Below are 27,951 nucleotides of genomic sequence, written 5' to 3'. Positions count from 1 at the left end.
TTACCTTCTTCACCAGGCAGGAATGTGATTCTGTAGAGCAAGCAGATAACTGTTGTGCAAAATACTGTCTTGGCACCCCGTGCTGGGCCTCTCTCGGCTGAGCCAAAAGTATGCGAGGTCAGGGATACGTAGCTGCAGCTCTCAGAGTGTCTGGAGGCCTGAAACCCTAATTCGGAGACTGGCTCAGGCTGAGCCACAAAATGGGTTCTTCTCGATTTTAAAAGTGCACAATGCAAACACATGGGCCACATGGGCCTCAGTGCAGAATTAACGTTTCTTTTATGGAAGACTTGATGACTGACATTCTAATGTGGGACGTAAATGCAGAGGCCTCATTATTCAGGCCACAGAGGGAAAATGCATGGGTGACATGCACATACACTAAACGTTGGGGTACACGCAGGGGACACATTGGTCATGTAAAATTTCCTTTTCCTCAGAACCACTAGCGACAAGGATACGTGACAATCTTGAAATCAAGCCAAATTATTCGCGGAAGATATTATTTTATATCTACTTCCGGATAGATTAAATCTTCATCAAGCATTAGGTGAATTTAGTCGGTTTGAACTGATTGGTGGATATAAAATTAATCAGAATAAAACCGAGGTTCTGGAACTGAATTCGGATTGTAATTTTCTACCTGTAAATTTAAGATCACAAGCTTTAAAAAAAAGCACTGTCCAAATTCTTTTTGTCTCCTGAGATTATACTCCAGTAGACTGCAAGTGGGCATTTTCACCAAAATGGTCAGAGTAGCAGAAATTAGATTGTTTATCATTAGACGACTAATGGCATCAAAAGGCTCCCCCCATTGTTCAATTCCTAACCCCTCAACAACCTCTTATTTGCTCTTCACTTGGCATGGCAAGGAAAGGGAGTAGAAACTACAGAATGCAAAGATAACCCATTGAGCCCTGGTACTTTCTCCTCCTGCCCCTATTCTCCTGGCTCATGAGGCTAGTGGTACCAAGCCAGCGTGAGAAGTACCAAATGGCTAGTGTGGGATTGCAGCTGGTGCTCTTAGCTAATTCTTATTGATGATCATGTGAGATAGCCTATGTATTATCAACACAAAATAAATTGTAGAGCATTATATGAAAAAAGAATGAAAGTATAGCACATGTCCAGCGTGCACAATCTTGCAAAGGCTCAATATTTCATCAACTCATATTTAGAAACAATGGCCAAATGAATGGCTGAATCTTAACATACACACAAATGCGTACATGCACATGCGCACACACACACACACACACACACACACACACACACACACACACACACACACACACACACACACACACACACACACTCTAACATACATCCCAGGATATTAAAATATTTTGAATTCTTTAAATGATTAGTTAAAAATAAGGAATGTGGAGATGATTGATGGATAATCTCACAAAACTCCAAAATGTATGTGATGAGGACTGTAATCCACCTCAATAGTTGGCAATAATTAGAGGCATTTTGCTGTGGCTGAATAATCTGTGGATACAGTCTGAGAGTAATGTTTTGAGGAACACTACTACATGGCACACAGTTGTTTAGGGGCATTATGTTAGTGCACAGTACTATTAGGAAACATTACCTCTACAGAAGTTATGAAGGGAATAGTTTTAATAATTAGACTAATACTCTGAAGAACACTTCTATATAGCACACAGTTCTCAAAGGGCATTATTTTAATGCATAGCGCTATTAAAGAAATAATTTTGATACTTGATACAATGGTAGTAATTTCATTAGAACGGTGCCCCTTATGTAGTTTTGTTTTAAACCAAAAATTTACAATCCTCTCGCAGGGATGAATGGTTTAAGAATGTAATATGAGAACAATGGTTTCAGATTGTGGTCTGTAAACAAGCAAATTGTAGTTGACTGTCATCCATTACCACGCATACAAGACTTACTCTCTAAAATTCATGGATCTAAGTTGCTCTCTACATTAGATTTGAATCTGGCATATCACCAGATAGAACTTTCTGAAAATTCCTGTAATATCACTACCTTCATTTTGCCTGAAGGAGCCTACAGGATGCCATTTGGTTTAGCTTCTGCCACCTTGGTGTTCCAGAAATTGATACACATCTTATTTGGGGGCATTGAGGTGGTGGCCTTTCAGGATGATATTCTGGTGTCACCTGATTCTATTACAAAACATAATCGATTTTTAGACACTTTTAGGCATTCTCAAGAGAAGGGGAATGACTGCACAACTTGGAAACTATACGTTTTTGTCTCACAAAGTAGAGTATTTGAAGCACACAATTTAACAAGATGGCATATCACCTAAAGTTGATTGGTTGAAGTTCAATAGAGAAGCATCAACACCTTCGGACAAAGATATACCTAGGCTATTCCTAGGTCTGTGCGTGTTTTATTCTCACTTTGTAAATAATTTTTCAGCAGTAGCGGCTCCTTTAAGACTTTTATAACAAAAAGGAGTTGCATTTATATGAGAACAGGAACATGACATTGCATTTCAAAATATGAAGAGTGTCATAACTAACACCGCTACTCTGTCTCATTTTCCTGAAACAACCCCATCGTAATAATGGATGCCAGTGCATCTGGTTTGGGTGCTGTTTTCACGCATTCAAAAGGTAACAAGGATGCCACCACTGTATTTGCTGAACTGAATTATTCTACTATATAAGGAGAAGCTGGGGGGGGGGTGGCCAGGCAAAATGGCCGTGCAGTCGTGATCCGCATCGGCTCTGCAGCCACAGTGCCGTGCCACCGAGATTCGGGGGCTAACCAATAAGGTGTTCAGCAATCTGAAGAGCCTGCGGCACCGGGAATGCAGCGGAGCAGAGTTTGTACCATTGCGGCGGCCAGTGAGGCACAGAACCGGACACTGAGCGAGACGCGCCCGCTGAGGCAAGATGGCAACCATGACCCTCGCAACGGTGTAAACAGGAGCACATTGGGCGGAAACAGCAATTTACAATTCCACAATATGGAATTCATCTACTGTGAAAAATTTAACAACAATGATTTCAATTTAACACAAAAAGTATTTGACCGTTCACTGATTTTATCTAAGGATTTGTAATGACTCTACAAACGCAAGAGGGTGAAGCAATGGCCGTGTGATCAGGAGGTTAACCGCCTACAGTAAACACTGGAAGTTCTCCCTCCGCTGTTGTAGCTTGGAAGAGCTTGGACTCTTGCCAGACTAAGATAGGCTTTGTGGACCTCTACATGGAGGATGACTTACAGATAAGGTTAAATTTGAAAGCGCTGGCGATGGGACTTTCCTGCATGAAGGTAAAGCACAGTTTGTGCAGGAGGTCTATTGTGGCATGGGCATGAGCACAGCACTGCTGTTTTGCTGCGCACTTTATCAGCCAATCGCTGTGCAATATGGGAATACATGGATGCTCTCTCTTTGCAGGTGTGTGGCTACTACTGCAAGGCATTTGGTAACAACTCAGGGTGCAGTGGTGACACCCAAAAGCAGCACTTTCAACTGGCAATGCTGACTGCATTCCACAAACCGGAGGTAGCAACGATGGGCCGGATGCATCAGGATGTGGAAGAAGGCATCCTTGAGGTCGAGTGCAGCCATGACATCGCCTTGCTGTAGCAGAGGTATGACATCTCGAAGAGTGGCCATGCGGCAGTGTTCTGACAGAATGTCCTCTTTCGGGGGTCTGAGGGACAGATGGGCATGAGGGACTTTTTGCGAATGAGGAAGTAGAGGGGATGCACCTCTGAGCCCTGTAGGTGTTGTGAATCAGGCTCTATGGCTCCTTTGAGAAGGAGTGCTTGGACCTCTTCCAGAAAAAGGTATTGCTGTTCTGGGGAGAGGACATGTCTGAGAGGTGGTGTGTTGGGTGGTGTGGAGATGAGCTCCAGACAGTAAATGCAGTGAATGATGTCTAACACCCACTGGTCTTAAGCGACATATTGCTAGGTGGGGAATAACATCTGAAGCTGCCTACTGTCAAGTTTTGTGTGATCGGGGGGAAGGAATGGCAAGTCACTGTTTGGCTGGGATGGTTCCCTAGGGTGAGCTACCTTTGCCACTATTTCCACAATAGGAACCCATGAGGAAGCCCCTAGTGGAAGCTGGATGCATAGGAAGGATGTGGAGGCTTTGGGGGAGGTGGGTCTGGAGCCTCCACTTTACTCAGAAGTACCGCGTAGGGAAGGCGTCTGCAAGGTGCCTTTAGCTTTCGCCGTCTCCGTATCGGTCTTAACTTTCTCCAGCATCTCATCCATCTGAGGCTCAAATAGATGTTCCCAATCAAAGGGCAGGTTAAGGAGATGCTGTTGAACATCCGGCTTGGAGACAGAGACACGGAGCCAGCCATGTCTGTGGAGGAGAACACTAGAATTAATCCCCCAAGCAACTGTGTCAGCAGCATCCAGGGCACCCCTGATGGTCGTGTTGGAAATCAGTTTACCTTCTATGACCAACTCATGTCCCATTTTACAGTGCTCCTCTCAGAGGTGCTAGAGGAGTTCCTCCATTTCGTCCCAGTGGGCCCGGTCATATCTAGAGAGCAAACCAATAGAACTGGCCATGCACCAGTGGTTGGCAGACTGGGCCGTGCCATGTTTACCAGCTGCGTCTATCCTTTTACTCTTTTTTTCTACTGGAGGAACATCACCGGTGCCCTGAGCATTCGCTTAATTACGTGCAGTATGAACCACCAGGGACTCTGGTGGGACGTGGCCCCTAACTTAGATGGGGTCTGAAGGGGAAGCCTTGAACTTTTTGTCAACCCAGAGGGTAATAATCTGGGCCATAACCAGTTCCTGGAAGATGTCAGGATAGGGCTTGAGTATCCCCTTCACCATGGGCAGATACTGCATGGAGCGATGAGCCAAGGAACAAGTCTCAGAGAGGACATCCTCTCCACTGGGCTCTCTATGCATCTGCAAATTGTGGTAAAGAGAGGGTTCCAGAGCTACTTCAAAACTTAACTGCCTCTTAGGAAGCCGAGTACCTGGCATCAGACGTTGTGTTAATATCCAACGTGTCTGGGGGAGGTTGACAAGTTGTTTATGGTGGGCGTCGAGCTGTTTCAGCAGCTTCTGGAGGACCTGTTCAACTGGTTCATAGGCTGGTCTTCCGGTCAGAGCCAAATGTTTCGGCACCGACCTGGGTTTTGAGGCAGATGGTATCAGATTTGAGAGTCTGATGCGAGCCGAGCTGGGAGCAGGTGGTGCCGAGGATGTCGGCTTCAGAATTTGCATGGTGTCTAAAGCGGGAAATATCGTTTACAACGCGGGGATTACATCGCAATGCTATTACATCGCGGTTTTCACAACGCTAGTTGTTACAACGACTTCCGCTGGATGGCGCTCTAGGACAAGGAATAGTATAATTTACTATCCAACACCTTCCCTACTGTATGTAGACTGGAGTTGGAATAGTAAATTATACTACTCTTAAGTCCAGCGCCCTCCAACGCAAGTCGGTGTAACGACTTGCGTTGTAAAAACCGCAATGTAATGTACCGCAATGTAAATGTATGCATTGTAACATCATACATCCGTCTAAAGCGGATGGTTGGTGCCAAACAAGGCCCAACTGCAGTGGCAGCCCAGAAGCCTGCATCTGTGGGTCCAGAGTGGATGAATGCCCCTTGTGGGGTAGAAACTCAGAGTGCTGTCGAGGGGAAGGGAGAGCTGTACTTATGACCTGTTGAGCCAGTGGAAGGTCTTCGATCTCTAAGTCAGAGCCAGAATTGTCTTTGGATGAGAAAGTCTCCTTGTCAGTGGCCAACAGCTCCAAATGATGTTTCCCCTCGAGGTTCTGTGTACTGTAGAGCTATGGAGTATGCTAACTGTTCCCGCACAACAGCACGAGTCAACGGGACCAGTGGTCTCGAAGGGTCTTCTTTGGCCAATAAGGCGCCACGCTTCACAAGAGTCTTCGCTGTGCTTAGGAGAGGCCTTGGGGTACTTCACACAACACTGAGGGCAGTATTGAAATGGTGTCTGTTCCATCACGGGTTAGGCATAAGAGCAGACCAAATGTAAACAAAGAGAGGCCCGACAAGCGAAGCCCGACAGGAGTCGACAGCCGAAACTGCCCCATACGGTAATAGGAAGCGTCAATCCAGTAGAAGAGAAAGAGGAGACACAATGAAAGACAATACTGACAGAAAGAGGATATGAGAGGACTGAAAAAAATCACTGCAATAGCATCGATCCAGAGTATGGAGGCACACATCCAAACCCGACGGCGGAAAGAAAACAATCTAACAATGGACCATGTGCATTGCAAGCAAAAAGAAGAGTTCTTCGAAGAAAAATAACTTGCAGACAATGGGATCCAACAGTAGATGGCAGGAATATGCACAGCATGCCTTGAACATTATGTTACACACAATTCCTTTACTTGGTGACACTGAGTGGCATTATTCACAGATCATTTGCTTGGTGAAAGAGCCATTATATATAGGACAAAGTGTCCTCAATAGTTTGGTATATGGATATTTCAAATCCCACAGGAATTCCAGACAGTATGGAGGTACAAGAGCAAAGCCTGAGTGAATGGTATTATATAATCACAGAACTCCACAGTGATATATAACTATTTAATAATAGATTTTTAGGGGTTCTATATTCCTTATAATATACAGCCTCCTACTTTCCAGTATGGTTTAATTTACCTTTCTCTTTACTCCCTCCTAGAGAATGTGGATGCTCTCTCTTACCTCTTTGCCTTCTACAATTTACTAATGTGCCTCTTCAACTTCATCGGCGTCACCGACTAGAGGGACTCATTATCAGCCGAGTCACGCGGTCTCAAGATAGAACATGCTACATACAGAGGGCATGTCTCACCAGCAAATCAAATCATTGAAAAGGCATGAGCAGAGCCACACAGGAGTGAAGGGGGGTGGTGCTTAGAGTTATCTGAAGCATCCCCATCCATGCCGAATCCAGTAGATATGCTGGGTGGAAAAGCCAATGGCTTATGGAACAGCCTGCCTCTTATTTGGGTGAGAGTGATAGTGGATCTCTCCTAAGGGTATGGCATGCCTATTGCCTGGTGGTGGAAAGCAGAGTGTGCCACCATGTTCATCATCTATGCACTCACACCTATTACCAAAAATGGGTGCGGTTATTGGGTTCAACCTCCCTAGAAAATGCAGTCATGGGGTGGAAGCATACCCATATCCCACCAGTACCAGGACAAGCATTGGCAGAGCCAATAGGTCTGGCTTTGGCTAGCTGGTATGAAGGTTAATTGAAAAATGCATATTTACACATTACAAGCATATGTCACAAACGTGGACACGATGTGCTGGAATCAAACAAATGTACATTTAAAAAAAGACGCACTACACTCTATTTACTAGTGATGTTTTTCAATTAGCAGTATTATTATTCACAAAGGAGACCAGAATAAATCACCACCTATCCAGGCACTGAGGTTGTAGACAGCTACAATGTTACAATCACACTTAAACACTTTATAACAGCATCTTTAAAAAGAAGAGAGAAAATAAATCACCATTTTGGGCACCTAAAGTATAGTCATAATAAATAGCTAGTAAACCTAATATAAAACACAACATAGAAGACACTATGAACTGGATTTATCACTGAAGAGAAAGGAACTATTTTTAGGTGGATGTGAACAATGTGCATTGGATATCTGCAGTCACTCAAAGTGAAGAAAACCGATGAGTCCGTTGGGTGAACCACTGCCCCTCGCTGTATACTGTGGTGGGCGGGTCAGACTATGAATGATCGTTTAAGATACCAATGGATGAAGCCTGCTGAATAAAGCCTATGTATATATACTACATTTGGATTTTTCTGAAATACGATAGTCTGGTTGAACAGACACGGTGTCTCAAAGGCCAGCCCAAAGACGATCCCTTTAGAGGTGGGCATTCTTTATCACTCCCTAGATCATTCCTGTCAGCCTGCCAATCAGGAGACAGATCCCAGGCTGGACACACTGTGGTGACAGGATCCTACCTATCTCCACATGATTCCTGGAGACCTTCTTCCACCGTGGAGAGACAGCAGAGACCCTCCCTCCCTCCCTCAATGTAAAGAACTGAGTATACCCTACTACTCCTCTCATTGGTGAACCGGAAACGACTGATGGAGCCTGAAAGAGACACCTGACATTGCTGAATGTTCACCCTGAAATATGACCGAATGCTTCACACTCAAACTGGAAACGCACTGTAAATAAAACCAGCCCTTTCTCGAAGTATCTGCCTCTTGTGCCATCCCTCAGCCGCTGTTCTGCAGCCCCCCCTCCCCCTTTTTAAAACATATCTCTGGCCACCTCTTTCCAAAATACATGTACCATCTTTCACCTCTGCCCCTCAGCCACTCTGCTTTCTCTTTAGAAAATATATTTTTCTGCAGCTGCCGTTTGTGACATCCTCAGCCAGTTCTGAATTTACGTTATTATAAATGTGCAAGCTCTTGTCTTTCAGCCTTTAAAATGTAGTGTGCGCACTAGTTGATGCACGTCACGTAGAAGTGACGTGCGGCGGCCATGTTGGCGGCGATGCGCGCGCAGGTTGGGATTGCGCGCCGAGCACTGTGAGAGACGGCAGCGCCGGCCGGCGCTCCTCAAACAACCATGTGTAACTATTAATAAATACCTTATCAAGCACAATCAGCAGTGAGCGTGTCATTGGTGAACACCAACACTACAGTGGCGACGACGTCGGGAGGTACCAGCCAGTCTACACGGAAAAAAAAAACCGGACCCTCCACGTGGGCAGCAACAGTGAAGGCAGCCCTCCAGCCCACCCAGATCTGGGCACAGAGCTGCCCCGTACAGGCCAGCTTACCCGACGGCTCATGGGGGCACGGCAGGACACACCAAAGGTACGACGAGTTTGAGGAGCGTGGCAGAGCCACACACACCCACAGAGGCGGCATAGAGGTCAGAGAGGCAGCACAGAAGCCCCACAGCAGATAGGCCTAGCGCGTAAATTTCCCGCGACACCGCGTCAGGGAGGAACAGCGCTGGCTACCAAAGAGGAGGAGGTGGGGACTAGCACTGAAAGTCCCCAGGAGGACACCAACACGGAAGTGAAGGACAGCACCCCAGGGAGTCCCACTAGCAAAGACATCAAAGCAACAGCGACCAGGGAGGTGAAAATGAGTACACCAGCAGGTTATGCAATTGCACCAGTGCAATTTCTACCGAAACCTGGGGATCCACTGATGAAGTGGGAGGACTGGAAAGAATATATAGATAACTTCATAGGGGTCCTGGAGGACGAGAATGAGGAAAAACCCACTCCACAAAGGAAAAAACGCATTCTGTTATTGAACTTGGGACCGGAGGGACTCAGGATTTATAAGAGCCTGGTGCCCAAGCAGAGGGAAAGTACTGATGATGACGTGTATGTCCACGCAGTTGAAGACCTGGATGAACGTTATCGACCCACAATCTGTGTGTCGGTCGACAGATTCAATTTCCAGCAGAGGAAACAACGAGCGGGAGAGTCCATAGAAGAATACGTAGCGGCCTTGAGGAAGCTGGCGGCCACGTGCAGGTACGCACTTTGGGAAGACGAGTTTATCAAGGACCAGATAGTGATTCACACTACTAGCACGAACGTACAGGACAAGTTATGGGCAAGTGGCGACACCACACTCAAAGATGTCATGGTCATCGTCAAGAGAGCAGAACTTGCACGGAGGTGCGCCGACGCGACCAAGAAAGACATAGCAACCCCAACCATGGTGAACAGGATACAGGAGGAGGAACACCGCAAAGACCAGAGAGGCAAGAATCCTGTACCCAGAGGAACCAACAGATGGCAAGGGAATTCAGGTCCACAAGGGAAGCAGGCAAACAATGACAGTAAGAAAACGTGCTATAGGTGTGGAAGTTGGTCCCACGAAGCACGCAACAGAAGGTGTCCGGCGTTCCGGGCCAAGTGCCTGCACTGTGGTATCATAGGCCACTATGAGAAAGTGTGCCGGAAGAAGCTATCCAAGGGCGTAGTGAAATGCGTCGACCAAGGCGAAGAAGATCAGGAGGAAGCCGCAGAGGAGGACGTGTTCACCGTTCTATGCATATACGACCAGGTATTGTGCGTGGAAGGGAAAAGGTCAACCAAACCCGTACTGGAAATGTCAATGGGTGGAATTACCATCAGCGTTGTGGCAGACACAGGCTCTCCCTACACCATAGTTCAGCGGGCCGTGTGGGATGAAAAGTTCAGACCAAAGTTGGGTCCAGAATTGGAGAAACTAGACATTCGACCGGTCACGTACAATGGCGATCGCATCCCAATGGCGGGATTCCGACGCTTGATGTTCGAATTCAGGGGCCGGTCAGCATGTTGCAAGCTGTACATAGCAGAGAGGGGACCTTCCGTCTTGGGGTGGCTAGACCAGGGCGATCTAGGAATCAAATTGGACCCAGGAGGGAATATTACTCACAGAACCGGAGGTGTGGCCCGACTTGAACAAATGGAAGGAGAACTACCCAAAGGTGTTTGGAGGCACAGTAGGTAGGATGGAGAAATTCCAACACAAGATCGTGCTCAAGGAAGGAGCCATCGCTGTAGCCCACAAGGCGAGAAATGTGCCCATAGCGGTAAGAGAGGCAGTCCAGACGGAACTCCAAGAGTTGGAGAGGAGAGGTATAATTGAACCGATCACCTGCGCCGAATGGCTGGCGCCCTTGGTGGTGATCATGAAGCCCAATGGGAAGGTCAGGCTTTGTGTGGACTTGAGAGAACTGAACAAGAACATTGTCGTAGAGAAATTTCCCCTTCCAAGGATTGAGGAGATGTTGGCAAGGACCAGGATCAGGTGGTACTCCACAATCGACTTGACCTCAGCCTACCACCAAATAGCACTTCACCCGGACAGCAAGAGCCTCACATCCTTCATCACCCCGTTCGGGTGCTACCAGTTCTGCCGCATGCCGTTCGGGCTGGCCTCGGCGGCCGCAGTATTTCAGAAAATGATGCACCAGCTGTTCAGAGACATAAAAGGCGTCCAATATTTCCAGGACGACATTCTGGTGATGGGACATGACAGACTGGACCACGATCAGAAGCTCGGACGAGTACTACAGACATTGGAGAGTAAAGGCCTCACGGCAGAGTGGACAAAGCGCCGATTGGGCCTGGAATCGGGACGTATTTGGGCCATGAAATAGGAGTGCGGGGCATCACACCAAAGACAGAAAACGTCAAAGCAATCGCAGAAGCGCCGCCCCCCAAGATCAAGGAAGAGGTCAGGTCGTTCTTGGGGATGGCGGAGTACTACAGCAAGTTTGTGGTACACTTTGCTTCAAAGACCCATCACATGAGACTGCTGACCAGGGAGAGCACAGCGTTCCAGTGGACACCGGAAACTCAATCCGAGTTTGAAACAATCAAGAAGGACGTCACGGGAGCCGTGCCGCTTAAAGGATATGACCCACAGGGCACCACAGTGCTCACTACCGACGCCAGTGACAAGGGCCTGGGTGCTGTACTCATGCAGGATCGAGGAAGAGGAGAAATGGAGACGATCAGCTTCGCATCCAGGGCACTGACGGATACCGAGAGCAAGTACAGCGTGATTGAAAAGGAGATGCTGGCGGTGGTATGGGCCATGACGAGATTCCGGCAATTCCTATGGGGCACCCGATTCCTACTCAAGACAGATGACAAGCCGCTGGTGAAAGTGCTAACATCAAGCGGATATGCCAGTGCCACTCCCAGGATATCCAAAATGACCCTGAAATTACTCGAGTTCAGGTATGATGTGGAGTACATCCCAGGGAACAGGAACCGAGTGGCCGACTACCTGAGTAGAGCAGCCGCCATGGAGCCAGGGGAGGAGGACCCTGCAGGCAAAGGGGAATTGGTAGCTCTCGTAGAAGACCAGGAGAAACTAATCAGCCATCAGGAATGGGCAGAGGCATACGAGGAGGACACAAAGATGAAGGAAGTGAAGATGCACATCGTACAAGGCTGGCCAGACAAAAGACATGTGAGTGCGAGTATGAAGCCATACTACGAAGTAAGAGAAGAACTGTCGCTAGGAGACAAAGGGGTGTTCACTTACAGAGGAGACAAAGTGATTCCCCCAAGAAACCTCATCTCCAAGCTGTTGGACCTGCTACATGAGGGCAACTTAGACATAGGAAAACTGAAGGCAAGAGCCAAACAAAACTACTGGTGGCCAGGCATGGACATAAGGGCAGAAAGGCATGTCAGAGTGTCCACAGTGCCAAGGAGCGGACAAGACCCTAAAACCCCTGCGACCAGCGTTAGGGAAGTTCGACCCCCCCTCGAACCCGTGGGAAGAGCTATCTATAGACATTTTGGGACCTGTCTTAGATGACCAGGGCACAAAAAAGTATGTGTGTGTTCTAATGGATCGATACTCCAAGTGGCCGGAGCTAAGGGTGGACGAGACTATGGACACAGAGAACATCTTAAAGTTCCTGTCAGAGACCTTCACAAGGGAAGGAATCCCCAAGTCCATTCTGAACGATAACGGACCCCAGTTCACGTCGGAGAAGTGGAGCAAATTTATGCAAAGGAATGGCATCACCATCAAACACACGGCGATCTACCATCCAGCCGGAAATGGCTTAGTGGAACGGTTTAATAGGGTGGTGATGGGAGCCATACAAGCCGCAATCACTTGTAACAAAGACTGGGAGAAAGCACCAGAGAATATGCTGTGGGCTTACAGAATTACCCCCCACTGGCACGGGGTACAGCCCGTTCCAGATATTGAGAGGGCGAGAACCCTTCACACATAACAGGATTTGGAAGGAGAAGGTTATCACCAGGGAGTGGTCCCCCGCAGTGGTACGGGCCAACTTAGAAAGGGCACAAACCATCTACACCAACCATTACAACAAACGAAGGAATGTGAAAGGAACAGGTCTGGAGAAAGGGGAGTGGGTAAGAGTAAAACTAGCCACTCTGCAGAAGAAAGGAGACAGTAAATATAGCAAACCCATGCAAGTTAAGGAGGTGTATGATCGAGCGGCCCTGCTGAGTGATGGAAATGTGTGCTCCCAGGACCGCATGGCCAGGTGCAACCAGGTCTTGATCTGGGAGCAACCTGGAACGGAATGGGAAGACATGGACGAATCAAATATGGAGAGGAGACAGGGTGCAAGTGAACAGCAAGGTGGAGTAAGCGCCGGGACGGTACGAGAAGGTGAAGAAGCGAGCGGAAGTCAAGGAACCGAGATGGACAGGCTGGAGAGAAGCATGAATGAAGGTGGGGCTATGAGTGAAGGAGCGGAAGGCACCGAGATGCAGAGCCAAGGGACTCCGGAGAACCCCGTCAGGGTTACAAGGAGTGGAAGGCAGGTGGTAAGGCCCTCCAGATTTCGAGACTTCGAATTGGACACTGAACTGTAAGTGACTCAATAAAGTTTGGCAAAAGGGGGAGATATGTAGTGTGCGCACTAGTTGATGCACGTCACGTAGACGTGACGTGCGGTGGCCATGTTGGCGGCGATGCGCGCGCAGGTTGGGATTGCGCGCCGAGCACTGTGAGAGACGGCAGCGCCGGCCGGCGCTCCTCAAACAACCATGTGTAACTATTAATAAATACCTTATCAAGCACAATCGGCAGTCAGCGTGTCATTGGTGAACACCAACACTACATAAAACAAAACTACATTTCCTGGAATGTTGCTTGCTATTATGTTTCAAAAAATACAAAAAGGCGAAAAAGTCACATATCACACTAGGTTTCAGAGTCCTGCACTTTCCCATCTGTTCTCCATTTTCACGCCCTCCTTTAAAAACATTTTATTGCAAAATTAAGTCAGAGCCAAATTATTTTTCTCACCGGGCAGAGGAGGCAGATTTCAAGACTGACTCCATCCTTTCCTTACTGTCTGGGAGGGAAGGTGACCCTTGGGTACCGGAACAGTCTCTGCGCTCTGAAAGCAGGAGTGTGTTTTGTTTTTCACCCTCATCTGCTGCTTACAGTTCTCGTACACTGTATCCTGGGGGCTGCTGTCCTACCTCATGTGTTCTGAGGGGAGGCAGCCGTCAGTCCTGTGCCTGCACACAGGTGTTATTGCTGCTGATCAGTTTCCTTACCTGACGCTAGTGACAGGAACTCACATTACACACAGCTTCTTTACCCGATGACAGTACAGACCATTACTGGTCCTTTACATGGTGACAGTGATTGACTTGTACCCAGCGCTCTCACCTGGTGGAGCCAACAGTCTCCTCCGCGCTCACTCTCCTCCTGTCACCGGCAGGATCCGCAGCGCCCCCGCATTCATCTCTCCATCACTGCGATGTGGATTGAAGAGGGGCCGCAGGGTGCGGGGGAAGGAGGCCCCAGAGAAGGTGAAGAGCAGAGACCGGTCATCCACATTGTACACCGAGAGCCTGCCCGCCTCATAGTCCAGGAAGAGACCCACAACCCTGGGGGGCGCACGGGGGGTCAGGAGGGTGGAGGGGTCAGTGAGAGCTTCATATTCACCATCTATGAACCACACTGTCCAGAATCCATCCTCAGGCGATGCTGTGATCGGCCCCTTCCTGTTCACAGCCTCGTCACACACCCCCAGGCTCCAGCCCGTCTTGTCCCCCACCTCCACCTCCCAGTAATGCCTCCCGGAGCTCAGCCTCTCTCTGCCCAGGACAAAAAGGTGTACAGTGAATCTCTGGGGCGTGTCGGGCAGATCCTGTGCTCTATCTCCCAGCCTCACGCTCCTTCCGTCCTCGGACAGGATGAGCTCCCGATGAGCAGTGTCTGGATCCAGGGTCACCGCAGCTGCAAGAGAGAGAAGCAGAAATCATCAACCATTCAATGAAAGCAGTGACTCACTCAAGCACATGGCAGCAGCAACTAGGTACTCACAGTGGCACAAAATCTTATCAGCCTTATAGCCATTAACATTTCTACAACAAGCATTAGCATAGCCAATAGGTCTCGCCTTTGGGACCTTATAAGTGTTTTGCCAGACCTATTGGCTTTGCCAATGGGTTTAAGCTATGTTGTAGACCAGTCCGGCAGTTCCTTTACAGCATGTTGAAAAGTTATAATAAAGTGACAGGGTGAAAAGAAGATATAGGGCAAAATGGAAACAGGGCACAATAAAGATAGAATGATGAAAAAGAGAAGTCCAAAAGAAGTCTAAGAGCTAAAATTCTGGTGTGAAAGGTTTCTGGAGGCAGCAGTGTCTGTTTGCAGGTGCCTTCGCAAGGGGCACAGGATGTCTGAAGAGAACAGAAACATTAGCTCAGGGCTGAGAGACAAGACTTTCCTTAGTTTGCGAGGCCCTGCCTTGGGTCTGGGCTCCGCTCCAGTTTTAGGCTGAATCCACGTTCAGTTTTTATTTCAGCCCGGCTATGCAGAGGGGGAAAGCCATGTAAACTCCCACAGAGTGCGCACAAGCTCCAGCTGTGACTTCCATGGGCTGGGGGTGGGGAGGGGACGGCTCATAGGGGAGGGTGGGGGCTGCCGCGCGCTGTGTGCGCCAGGAACTCCCTAAACAGGAGCACCAGGCTCTGGGGCAGGTAGAGTTCAAGATACGCAGCCAAAATAAAGCAGGTGGTTTGTAAGATGGATCACGACGATACGGCGCTTCTTGCACAAATAGAAAAGTGCTTTTATGTGTACTGCATATGCATTTTTGTAATGGACATAAAAAAATGTTAAATCCAGGAGAGTAGTCCAGATGGGTATTTTGTCCCCAGAACAGATGTGTACAACCTTCTTGTGGAGAAGTGTGGCTCACTGGTTAGAGCAGGCAGACCCTGAAGCAGAGGTCAGACCCGGGACCAGGGTTCGATTCCCGACGCGGCAGGGTGTTGAGCTCAAATGTCCACGGACTCGATAATTCTCGCTTCGGTGCCTGACTTAATCATGGTTCACACTCTGCAACTCTGGGCATTAAGCTTGCTTAATCTCCACAACGGCCCCCCCGCGGCGGGATGCCTGGCTTTCACCTTGGGGATGCCCTGTAGGGGCTATCTCACAGGGAAAAACCAGGACGGGTTCCCAAGGCAAGCGCGGAGATACCCCTTTGGGGGTCGATTCTGGCGCTATATAAGAAATGTAATAATAATAATAATAATAATAACTTCCAGCTCAAAGCTATGAATCCTAGTCAGCTACCCTGCACATAGCACGAGTGAATATAAATCGCCATGGAAGACAGATGCCCTTGAAGTCACACTACCTCATTAGAAATACCAATACAAAATGAGCAAGCCGCCTTAATGATGAATGTCACAGTAAACAGCCATCCGGTAACCCTCTGGTGTACTGGACCATTTTGGGCAGCAGGCGAGAGCGGTTTGGGGGGAAAGGGGGCAAGGAGGGGAGGCGTGAGGTCACTCTTCTCCCTTTCGACCAGACCTCTCAATGTGACGTGCACTTCACATGGATGTTCCTGGTCGTGTCTTGTCTGTAGGATTTTGGTCTTGTCCTCTTGGTAGGACATGCTTCTCCTTCTCATGGACCTCTCACAGGCACTAACCCTTCCCCAGGGATCTTAGTGCTCCATGCTCTGGATGGAAGGTCACCTTTCTTCCATCTTCTTTGCTCGAGGGTGTAGTGCCTGCACCTCAAGCCTGCACCCATGCGGCGTTTGCTCCTGCCTCGTTCAGGAATGCTGGCAGGGTTGATTACTCCATGTGACCACGCTCAATGCCTGGTCAACGGAGGCCATTCTGTGCTGGGGTGGTTGGCTGGTACGACCTCTTCTGTTCAGCATTGCTTCTTCCTTCCGGAGAGCTCTCTCTCTCCCGGTTTTTTGCCCGTGCTGTTGGTCTTCTGATTGCAGGCTTCGGTGCAACTCTGACTTCGCTCTCTTGGTTCTTTTTGATGGGTGCCCTTTCCAGGAGCTTAGCGTGTCCATTCTCCTGGCTTGCGGTGGTGGCCGTTCACCACTAGGGTCTGTCCATGTGTGTTCTCTGTCCTCTCTCTGGGGGAAACAATCTCTGGCTGCACTTGCAGGGTTTACCACCCTCCTCTACTGATGTGCTTCCTTTATCCTTTTTGGGCGCTGCCTTTGTAGGCTTTGCTACGTTGTGCTGGGTTACTTGGGGTTCTTGGTCGGGTGTAACAGTCTTTCCTCGTCCAAAGGACAGGCAGCCCGCTGGGAGTGTCTGTTTCTCTCTTACTTTGAACAGTATCTGTACTACTTTCAGGAAGATCGGTTTATCTTTCTTGCTACACTGGCCTATTGCCACTGGGGGAGAGGGGCAGGCACACAGCAGGTCTCTCGCTCCCATCTTAATAATGGCCAGCGCCTTGCAGTGCTCCTGTGTGTGTGTTTCATAGCAGGGCATTGATCTGGCTCTCACTTCACTTTGACTGTGAGCCACAACAGCCTTACATGTAGAAGCATGCTGGCGGTTTCTTTGCAGACTGGTCACTTTTCAATGGCACAATATCAGGTAGCGGGCAGCTTCCGGGTGCCTGATTGGAAGAATCATACTCATTGTATGGCTCTCTGCATACTTCGATGAGCCCGGCGAGTGTCCGACCTCTGCGGGTGCTTGGGCGCAGGCCCCTCACGGGCAGTGCAGGAGGTGGGGGTTCTCTTCTTGGTGTCTATGTTGGCGTGTAGTGCAGATACTGTTCAAAGTAAGAGAGCAACAGACACCCCCAGCGGGCTGCCTGTCCTTTGGATGAGGAAAGACTGTTACTCCCCAGCAAAAACCCCAAGTAACCCAGCACAAAGTAGCAAAGCCTACAAAGGCAGCGCCCAAAGAGGTTAAAGGAAGCACGGCAGTAGAGGAGGGTGGTAAACCCGGCAAGTGCAGCCGAAGTAGCAAACAATAAAACAGAACATCCACCAATCCCTCCTCCCACCCCCCAAAACACTCAAAGTGCTTCCGGAACAGTGTGATGGAGCAGGTGTCATCTATGTGTTCATGAGGCAGTATCACTGCCGGTGGTGGAGGCCAATTCTGGCAGTCGTAGGACGCTGAGGTATTTGGGGCAAGTCAGCTCTCGGAATTCTTGCATGAAAAGGGATATGTGTGAAGGACTGTTTAGAATAGATGTTTGTGTGTAAATCGTGTGCTGCGAGTGAGGAAAGAGAGCTGTTCTGAGGGCGGTGAGCTCTGTAGAGGAGAAATGTGCATAGTGGGACCTGTGTGGAGAACTGTGCAGGCAGAGGGCTGTGCAGAGAGTGGAGGATAGTCCACGGAGACGGGGGCTGAGCAGAAAGGTGATCTGAGAGTTCAGGGCTGCCTGTACGGGAATAGGTGGGTAGTGTGTGCAAGGCTGTGCAGAGTGGAGACTGTTCCTGAGATGCAGCGTTCAGATAGAAGGCCTGGCCTGGATTGGGCAGTGCTGTTCAGGGACTGGCTATACAGGGAATGAAGTGCTGTACTGGGGTGAAGAGTTGTGCTGGTCAGTGAATGGATGTGCAGATACTGAGTGAATGGTTGTGCAGAGAGAAGGATGGTTATTTAAGTATCCCAAAAAGTGATCCCTCCAAGTGCTCATCTACAACAGTTTCTGCTACAGTTTTAGGGAGGCTGATGTCTTAAATAGCTGAAAAGATGGATCTGTGCTATTTTACCACCATAGATAGTTGTGAGTGGTTCTCCATCACAGGAATGTAAAAGCTGGTTTCGCTTTCGACTGAAAGTGTAGCAGCATTTTTTGACATATGAAAAGTAAACAACTGAAAATAATGCATCAGCACACACAAAGCAGCATAACAAAAACATGATAATAAAACAGGGTAGAACCCAATGCAACAGCCAAAGCAGAACGCAATACAACAACCGCAGTACAACACAACTTCTCTTTCTCAGCAGTCCTAGCATTTCCCAGCAGTGCTGCTGTTCCCAACAAAGGTGCGGATCTCAGCAGTGGCACAGGCCACAGTAGTGCTGCAGAACCCAGCAGCAGTGATTTTTATCTGTTCCCTTCTGAAGAACTCCTCTACGTTCTAATATGCTGTACTGCCAAAGCAGGAACACCCCCAGAACATGCAGAAAGAGCCCCTCTGTCCAACACAGGCTTCTCCAACGAATAGTTTGTGAGCTACTTCTAGCTCTCCAGCGACCGATAAGTAGCTCTCCTGGGTGCAGCCCAGCCAACTAAATCAGAGCATCTAATTAACAAATGTATGCCAAAATTGACAAGCATGCAATTGAGACGAAAATGTGTGTATTTTCAGAACTCATTAGCTGATCTCTGGAGAATATGGCTGCATTCTAAAATATATTTAAAGCTGATATTTGAGTGATAAAAAAACAATCAGTGTTGGGAGACTTATTACTAATATAATTTACTTGGTGCCCGGGGAATTGCAGCTATGGATGTTGGGTATTACCCACGTACAGGCACTCCACATTGGTAAAATATTCTTTCATTACTGGGAGCAGCTATGCCTGATGCACTGAAGTGATCACTGCTGGTAATCTTTGCATAAGGCGGCCACTAATGTGATCTTGCCTGATGTGGTAACTATTACATATCTAATGCTTGTAACTCAGGAGGATTTTCATTGAACGCTCTCATCACAGAAGAGGTTGAAGACTCCTGGTCTAACAGCAGAGTCTCTCCAACATGCTGCACATTGTAAATATATGAATGATACAAAAGAATGTGAGCACAGACACTTAGGTGCAGTTCATTGCAAATACATGTATAACAAGAAAAAAATGAAAGAGAAGTGAGGAATCATAAAGGACAGTCTTTAGTTACCTGCAAAACTGCGAGCCCATCTCCAATCTAGAAGAGAAACACAAGAAGGAATAAAGTATATATAAACAAGCAGAAAATACACAAATACAAATCTACAATCGGGGTCTAAAATTAAAAGTCATATTTTTATTGGAAATATTTGAAATTGAATTTACTGGAAAAAGTCAATTTTTCTTATCCCTAACCCATACTCCACCCCCCAATGCTAACTGTTCAGCATCCCCTTAGTCAAATCCTAATCCCATTCGAGATCCATAAACATAATTTATTTATTTATTATTATTTATTTAGCGATTTATAGAGCGCCTGGTGACCCGGAGGCATCCTCGCGCTAAGATACTTGTGGAGACCAGGGGGGAAGGGGAGCTTATTTGGGGAAAAGCAGAGTTTTCAATTTTTTACGGAAGAGAAGGTGGCAGGGTTCCAGCCGCAGGCAGCGGGGGAGTGAGTTCCATCCTGAGGACGCTTTTACTGCGAAGCGTCTACCGCCGGTGCGTGCCTTCCTGAATCTCGGGACATTGGCCAAACATTCGTTATCCGAGCGCAGAAGTCTAGGGGCCTTGTAAGGGGTGACCATGTCTCTCAGGATAGAAGGGCTAAGACCATTGAGGAGTTTGTGGGCGGTACACAACGCCTTGAATTCTACCCTCTGACGCACTGGAAGCCAGTGTAGGGCCTTGAGCGCTGGTCTGGCAGAGGCTCTGGAGGGGAGGCCCATAAGGAGCCGGGCAGCCGCGTTTTGAGTTCGCTGGAGTTTTGCCAGGGTAGATTCAGGGGCTCCAAGATAGACAGCGTTGCTATAGTCTAGCCGGGCAAGGATCAAACCTTGAATCAAGAGTTTCCTTGATATGGGCGGGAGTAGTGGGAGGATCTTGCGGATGGAACGCATGAGTCCGAAGCAGGTGCCTGCTGTTTTGGCTCCCTGGGTCTTCATAGACAGCTCCGGTTCAAGCCAGACTCCCAAGGTCTTGATTTCTTGTTTCGGGTGGGCACCTCACCGAAAACGTCTGGCCAGACCAATGGGGGGATGGTGGTCTATTTCTTGCCCATGAGCATGACTTCGGTTTCCGATCCGTTGAGCTTCAGTGATGACTCGCACATCCAGTGGTGGATTTCCTGGAGGCAGTTCAACAGATTGTCTGGGTGGTTGTCAAGATGAGAGAGTGAGACGACCAGTTGCGTGTCGTCTGCGTAGCTCACTATCTTGATTCCGAATGGGGTGACGACATCCTCGAGAGGGGCCATGTAAGCGTTAAACAAAGTGGGGCTCAGTGACGACCCCTGGGGAACTCCGCTAGTGAGGGTGAGAGGGGCTGAGCGGGAATTGCCGTCCCATACCTGGAAAGAGCGACCTGATAGGAAGGATTCTATCCAAGCGAGCGCGGTGCCCGCGAGTCCCGCCACGGCCAGCCGGTGGAGTAGGACACGGTGGTTCACTGTGTCAAAGGCTGCACTGAGGTCCAGGAGGATCACTGCCACTGACCCTCCTGAATCCAGAATGCACCTTGCCTCCTCGATGACAGCGAGGAGGGCGGTGTCTGTGTTGTGACCCCGGCGGAACCCAGTTTGGGACCGACGCAGAAGGTTGTTTGATTCAAGAAACTGGGACAGTTGGGCATTGACCAGTTTCTCGGCTATTTTGCTGGTGCTAGGGAGAAGCGAGATTGGCCGATAATTGGCCAGGTCGGAGGGATCCAGTTGGGGCTTCTTAAGAAGAGCCTTGACTACAGCACTCTTCCAACTCGGAGGGACAGAGCCTTGGGATAGCGAGATGTTAATCAGTTCCGTGATGGTGGGCAAGATGGTAGGGGCAACTGCTTTCAGGAATCTGATGGGTGCTGGGTCAAGGGGAGAGCCGCTTTTCATCTTGGCCAGGGTTGTTCCTACTTCGTCTAATGATACTGCCCTAAAGGCGGTCAATTGTGGGTGCAGGATGTTTCCTGTCTGGTTGTAAATGTAAATGTATAGGCATTTATATAGCGCACTACTTACCCGTAGGGTCCCAAGGCGCTTCGACCGCTGCGAAACCCTTCCTGGCTTCCCTGAGAGATGGTCCCTTATTGGGTATCTCCAGGGTGAGACCAGGCATCCCCGGCGGTCTGGTGGGGCCGTTAGTGAAGATGAGGCAAGCTAATGCCCAGAGTTACCGAGTGTGATCGCTGATCAGAGTGGGCACCGAGGCGAGAGAATTATCGAGTCCGCTGACCCTGGTCCAGAAACCTGCCGCGCCGGGAATCGAACCCTGGTCCCGGGCCGTCCTCTGCTCTCGGGTCTGCCGCCTCTAACCAGCGAGCCACACTACTTCACTGGTTGGTATTTGTGTCATAGTCCATGTGGTTAGGCAGACTGAGAGGAGGGAGATTAGGATACGGGCGATTTTGGAGTCAAAGTAGGTTGCCAGTTCATCACTTCTGTCTGGAGGCGATATGTTGGAAGAGGGGGGCGCCGGTATTTTCAGAAGTTCTTTGGCAATGAGGTAGGATTCTCTCGCCGAGTTGGTGGAATTGTTTATTCTGGTGTCGTAGTAGGCGGCTTTAGTGAGCTTCAGGGTGGATTTATAGGTTCTCACCGACCTACGGTAGGCGTCCTTGCTGGCATGAAGCCAGTCCTTTCTCCATAGTCGCTCCACTTTTTTGCACTCTTTGCGGAGAGTTCTGAGTTCCGGGCTGTACCATGGGGCTGATCCTATTTTCCCGTTTTTATCCTCACGGGTTTTTATGGGGAGGATAGGATCGAGGGAGGTGGAGATCCACTCCCTGAACCTTCTGTCCGCGGTGACAGGGTCATCCGGAGGACTAGGGGTTGTAGAGTACAGGGCTTTGGCCCAGTCCTCAGCAGAGAGTCTGTGCCATGCTCTGTCCCTGGTATAGGTGGCGGGCTTGTGGGGTTTCCTGAATGCCCCTGGTAAGCGGAAAGGGACCAAAAAATGGTCCGTCCACGGGAGGGGGAGGTACTCTTTGGCTTGTAGGGTGTGGATATTGGTAAACACCGGGTCTAGTAGATGACCCTTAATGTGCGTGGCTCCAGAGTTGGTAAGTTGGAGGCCATAGGCCGCCAGGTCTGAGATCAAATCGGCTGCCCCTGTGTCTAGGGGGTCGTGGAAGTGGATGTTGAGGTCTCCTAGTATAGAGAAATTGGAGGTGGAATGGGCCAGGGATGCTATGGATTCTAGGAGAGCGCTAGCAAACGGGCCAGAATGGCCAGGGGGCGATAGACTAGGAGGCCTGACAGCGTACTAGTCGACGCTAGCTGGATGGTAAAATGAAGGCTTTCAGAGTCCAAGATGTGGGCATCGTTGGTTCTACAGGAAAAGTGATCCAGGTAGAGGATGGCCAGTCCGCCTCCTCTGCCAGAAGGACGCAGTTGGGACTGGATATTGAAGGCCGGGGGAAGGGCTAAGACCACGTCCGAGTCCGAGTGGTCGGTGAGCCACGTTTCCGTAAGGAACAGAATGTCCAGCTCGTGGTCTTCTATTAGATGGTTAATGAGCAGAACATGCATAGGGAGTGACCTGCAGTTCAGTGAGGCAAGTTTAAGGCCCGGGTGTGAGACGGGTGGAATGGATAGTTGTAGCTGGACTGGGTGGCAGAGTGTACAGCTAGTAAATAGTCCGTCTAGGTCATGAACATATTTGCAAGTGCTGTCGTTGGTGGGTCTGAGACAAAGGAGGTCTCGACGCGAGTATCTTACCCTAGTGGGAGCTGGTTCCGGCATGGTTTCTGGCCCTGAGCCCGACCGAGCGCGGACGGGCGCAGACGGGCTTGCCTTAGGCGCTCCCGCTGCGCTCCCGCTGCGCTTCCGGTGGCAACACATGATATAGGTGGATGCTGGGGCGTGGCCTTAAGGGGGCGTGGCCTCAGTCCTCGCCGAGGTGGCGTTTTGTCAGGGAATTCGTGGGCTACGAGTCAGCGCTTGCTCCGCTACTCGCTGTGCTCTTCGTGAGAGTGAGTGCCCTGGCGCTTTGCTAGCGCACGGTGAGTTTAAAAAGAAGAAGAATTATACAAAGTGACAATTTCAAATTAGCAGTTTTAAAAGCTCCCGGCTTCCGCCTCAGGAGTGCGCGTGTATCTGACTTTGGCGCTTGTAGTCAGCGCTTAAGTACTGCGACAGGGGGGCGTGGTCTTAAGGGGCGTGGCCTCAGTCCTCGCCGAGGTGGCGTTTTGTCAGGGAATTCGTAGGCTACGAGTCAGCGCTTGCTCCGCTACTCGCTGTGCTCTTCGTGAGAGTGAGTGCCCTGGCGCTTTGCTAGCGCACGGTGAGTTTAAAAAGAAGAAGAATTATACAAAGTGACAATTTCAAATTAGCAGTTTTAAAAGCTCCCGGCTTCCGCCTCAGGAGTGCGCGTTTATCTGACTTTGGCGCTTGTAGTCAGCGCTTAAGTACTGCGACAGGGGGGCGTGGCCTTAAGGGGCGTGGCCTCAGTCCTCGCAGAGGTGGCGTTTTGTCAGGGAATTCGTGGGCTACGAGTCAGCGCTTGCTCCGCTACTCGCTGTGCTCTTCGTGAGAGTGAGTGCCCTGGCGCTTTGCTAGCGCACGGTGAGCTTAAAAAGAAGAAGAATTATACAAAGTGACAATTTCAAATTAGCAGTTTTAAAAGCTCCCGGCTTCCGCCTCAGGAGTGCGCGTGCATCTGACTTTGGCGCTTGTAGTCAGCGCTTAAGTACTGCGACAGGGGGCGTGGCCTTAAGGGGCGTGGCCTCAGTCCTCGCCGAGGTGGCGTTTTGTCATGGAATTCGTGGGCTACGAGTCAGCGCTTGCTCCGCTACTCGCTGTGCTCTTCGTGAGAGTGAGTGCCCTGGCGCTTTGCTAGCGCACGGTGAGTTTAAAAAGAAGAAGAATTATACAAAGTGACAATTTCAAATTAGCAGTTTTAAAAGCTCCCGGCTTCCGCCTCAGGAGTGCGCGTGTATCTAACTTTGGCGCTTGTAGTCAGCGCTTAAGTACTGCGACAGGGGGGCGTGGCCTTAAGGGGCGTGGCCTCAGTCCTCGCAGAGGTGGCGTTTTGTCAGGGAATTCGTGGGCTACGAGTCAGCGCTTGCTCCGCTACTCGCTGTGCTCTTCGTGAGAGTGAGTGCCCTGGCGCTTTGCTAGCGCACGGTGAGCTTAAAAAGAAGAAGAATTATACAAAGTGACAATTTCAAATTAGCAGTTTTAAAAGCTCCCGGCTTCCGCCTCAGGAGTGCGCGTGTATCTGACTTTGGCGCTTGTAGTCAGCGCTTAAGTACTGCGACAGGGGGCGTGGCCTTAAGGGGCGTGGCCTCAGTCCTCGCCGAGGTGGCGTTTTGTCAGGGAATTCGTGGGCTACGAGTCAGCGCTTGCTCCGCTACTCGCTGTGCTCTTCGCGAGAGTGAGTGCCCTGGCGCTTTGCTAGCGACGGTGAGTTTAAAAAGAAGAAGAAATATACAAAGTGACAATTTCAAATTAGCAGTTTTAAAAGCTCCCGGCTTCCGCCTCAGGAGTGCGCGTGTATCTGACTTTGGCGCATGTAGTCAGCGCTTAAGTACTGCGACAGGGGGGCGTGGCCTTAAGGGGCGTGGCCTCAGTCCTCGCCGAGGTGGCGTTTTGTCAGGGAATTCGTGGGCTACGAGTCAGCGCTTGCTCTGCTACTCGCTGTGCTCTTCGTGAGAGTGAGTGCCCTGGCGCTTTGCTAGCGCACGGTGAGTTTAAAAAGAAGAAGAATTATACAAAGTGACAATTTCAAATTAGCAGTTTTAAAAGCTCCCGGCTTCCGCCTCAGGAGTGCGCGTGTATCTGACTTTGGCGCTTGTAGTCAGCGCTTAAGTACTGCGACAGGGGGGCGTGGCCTTAAGGGGCGTGGCCTCAGTCCTCGCCGAGGTGGCGTTTTGTCAGGGAATTCGTGGGCTACGAGTCAGCGCTTGCTCCGCTACTCGCTGTGCTCTTCGTGAGAGTGAGTGCCCTGGCGCTTTGCTAGCGCACGGTGAGTTTAAAAAGAAGAAGAAGAATTATACAAAGCGACAATTTCAAATTAGCAGTTTTAAAAGCTCCCGGCTTCCGCCTCAGGAGTGCGCGTGTATCTGACTTTGGCGCTTGTAATCAGCGCTTAAGTACTGCGACAGGGGGGAGTGGCCTTAAGGGATGGTGGCCTCAGTCCTCGCCGAGGTGGCGTTTTGTCAGGGATTTCGTGGGCTACGAGTCAGCGCTTGCTCCGCTACTCGCTGTGCTCTTCGTGAGAGTGAGTGCCATGGCGCTTTGCTAGCGCACGGTGAGTTTAAAAAGAAGAAGAATTATACAAAGTGACAAATTCAAATTAGCTTTTAAAAGCTCCCGGCTTCCGCCTCAGGAGTGCGCGTGTATCTGACTTTGGTGCTTGTAGTCAGCGCTTAAGTACTGCGACAGGGGGGCGTGGCCTTAAGGGGCGTGGCCTCAGTCCTCGCCGAGGTGGCGTTTTGTCAGGGAATTCGTGGGCTACGAGTCAGCGCTTGCTCCGCTACTCGCTGTGCTCTTCGTGAGAGTGAGTGCCCTGGCGCTTTGCTAGCGCACGGTGAGTTTAAAAAGAAGAAGAATTATACAAAGTGACAATTTCAAATTAGCAGTTTTAAAAGCTCCCGGCTTCCGCCTCAGGAGTGCGCGTGTATAACCTTGCCTGACTCCGTTCTATACCTCACCCTAAATCCATTCCTTACCATAACTGTACCCTGATTCCTTACCACATAACCATTAACCCAGCCCAACATTTTATCCTAACCTTTACCCTTATCACCTAACTCTTAACCTTACGTTGGTCCTAACCCTAACTATTAAGCATAACCCTTCCCTAACCCCATATAATTCCCCAGAATGAACCTTTGACCTAACCCTCCACAATCCATTCAAAAATCACATACAGTACAGTTTTGTATTATTATACAAACTATTTTGTTTATACATTAATCTGTTCCATTTGTTAAAAATACATCCCCGCATAGGTGATTTCCTTCTGAAATGTTAACGATATGTAGCCAAACAATCAGAACAAGTGACATCTATGACATTAGTCCTTGGAAAGCACGCCTCTTACATAAAGGACGACAATGTATCCAAAACTGCCATGCCCAGGAAAGGAATGTCTTCATTTATTGTGAGTATTGTATAGTACTGTTTGTTACTTTACCAATACTTCACAGGTGATAGTGTACAAATAATTAAAGTGACAAGGAAGACTGAAGTCCAATTGGAAGGGTGGATTTTGTGTCTGATGTTGCAACTCCTGGTCTGTGATGAGTTCTGTTAGTAGACAACCAAGAAAAATGCAAATACTGCTCAAAACTTTAAATCCTTTGAAAACCGGGTGCAAGAACCATAAATCAATACAACCTTAAGCTCATTAGTAGCTTTTCTTTAAATAGCACAAATTTGTTTGCAATTAAATCTCAAATGGAACATTCTTATAAATGTGATGGATCTAAATAAATTGTGAATACAAAAAATTCTGCAAAGAAAAAAAAAGACAAAAGGGGGTGAGGGGGGGGGGGGGGGGGTTACTACCGCTTACATTCAACACTTCCACCCAACCATTCATTCTCTGCAAACACCATACATACTACACACTAAAACGTGATCTACGCGTCTCAAACCCCCTTATTCCTGGGGTTCTCATCAGGACCAAACACCACCATTTTAAACAAATTGTCGTCATTCGGTGAATTCATTCAAAGAACCGCTTGATCTATAATTCATCAAAATCACTTCCTACAGCCCAGCTTCTTGGTTAGTCGACCTTTTTGGCATGTTTAAAATGGTGGTGTTTGGCCCTGATGAGAACCCCCGGAATAAGGGGGTTTGAAACGCGTAGACCACGTTTTGGTGTTGCCAAACATCTGTTCGATGTATTAAATTTAGTTGTTTTGTGCCCAATAAAGGAAATATTGTATTCAATGTAAATTGTTGTGATTATTATACAGGGTGCATATATAAATTTGGAGGTAAACTATAGTGTTGTTTGGGGGGCGTGGCTTAGCCGAGCAGCGGAATGGCCGTCTGCTGAAGCAGCTCCGCCGGCCAAAGGCCATAAATCCGAACTATATCCGATCATTTGACCGCTGTGCTCCTCCCCAACCCGGGACCTGACTGCGGGCGTCCTCTGGCTCCTGGTCGTGCGGTTTGGTGGTCCCCCCGGCCGCGAAATTACTAAACCGGCAACTGGCCCTGTGCCCGGAACTGAGGCCCGGCGGTAGCACTGAAGCCGGGGCCTCGTGTGACGCGAGATCTGACGGAGGGGCCCAATTGACGGACTGCGGCTGCGCACAACACTGGGGAGAGGCGACTGGACACTGCTGCTTCTACCTAGACATTGCGGGTGCAGCGGAGACATACTGC

General features: G+C 49.2%; 1 protein-coding gene across 1 annotated transcript in view; it reads right to left on the bottom strand.

Moving 5' to 3' along the window:
* LOC147717653 (E3 ubiquitin-protein ligase TRIM39-like) overlaps positions 1 to 27,951 on the bottom strand; it is a 235,451-nt gene that overhangs the window by 31,864 nt on the left and 175,636 nt on the right. Inside the window, exons 6-7 of the mRNA XM_086924439.1 lie at positions 19,636 to 19,662; positions 14,158 to 14,730 (exon numbers count right to left, since the gene is read on the bottom strand). Coding sequence (XP_086780565.1) covers positions 14,186 to 14,730; positions 19,636 to 19,662 — 572 coding nt within the window. The 3' untranslated portion in view covers positions 14,158 to 14,185. The remainder of the gene's footprint in view (positions 1 to 14,157; positions 14,731 to 19,635; positions 19,663 to 27,951) is intronic.

The sequence above is a fragment of the Lissotriton vulgaris genome, chromosome 5, assembly GCF_964263255.1.
Source record: "Lissotriton vulgaris chromosome 5, aLisVul1.2, whole genome shotgun sequence".
Classification (NCBI taxonomy): Eukaryota; Metazoa; Chordata; class Amphibia; order Caudata; family Salamandridae; genus Lissotriton; species Lissotriton vulgaris.
The sequence above is the reverse complement of the archived record's forward strand: the minus strand, read 5'-3'. Positions and strand labels throughout refer to the sequence as shown.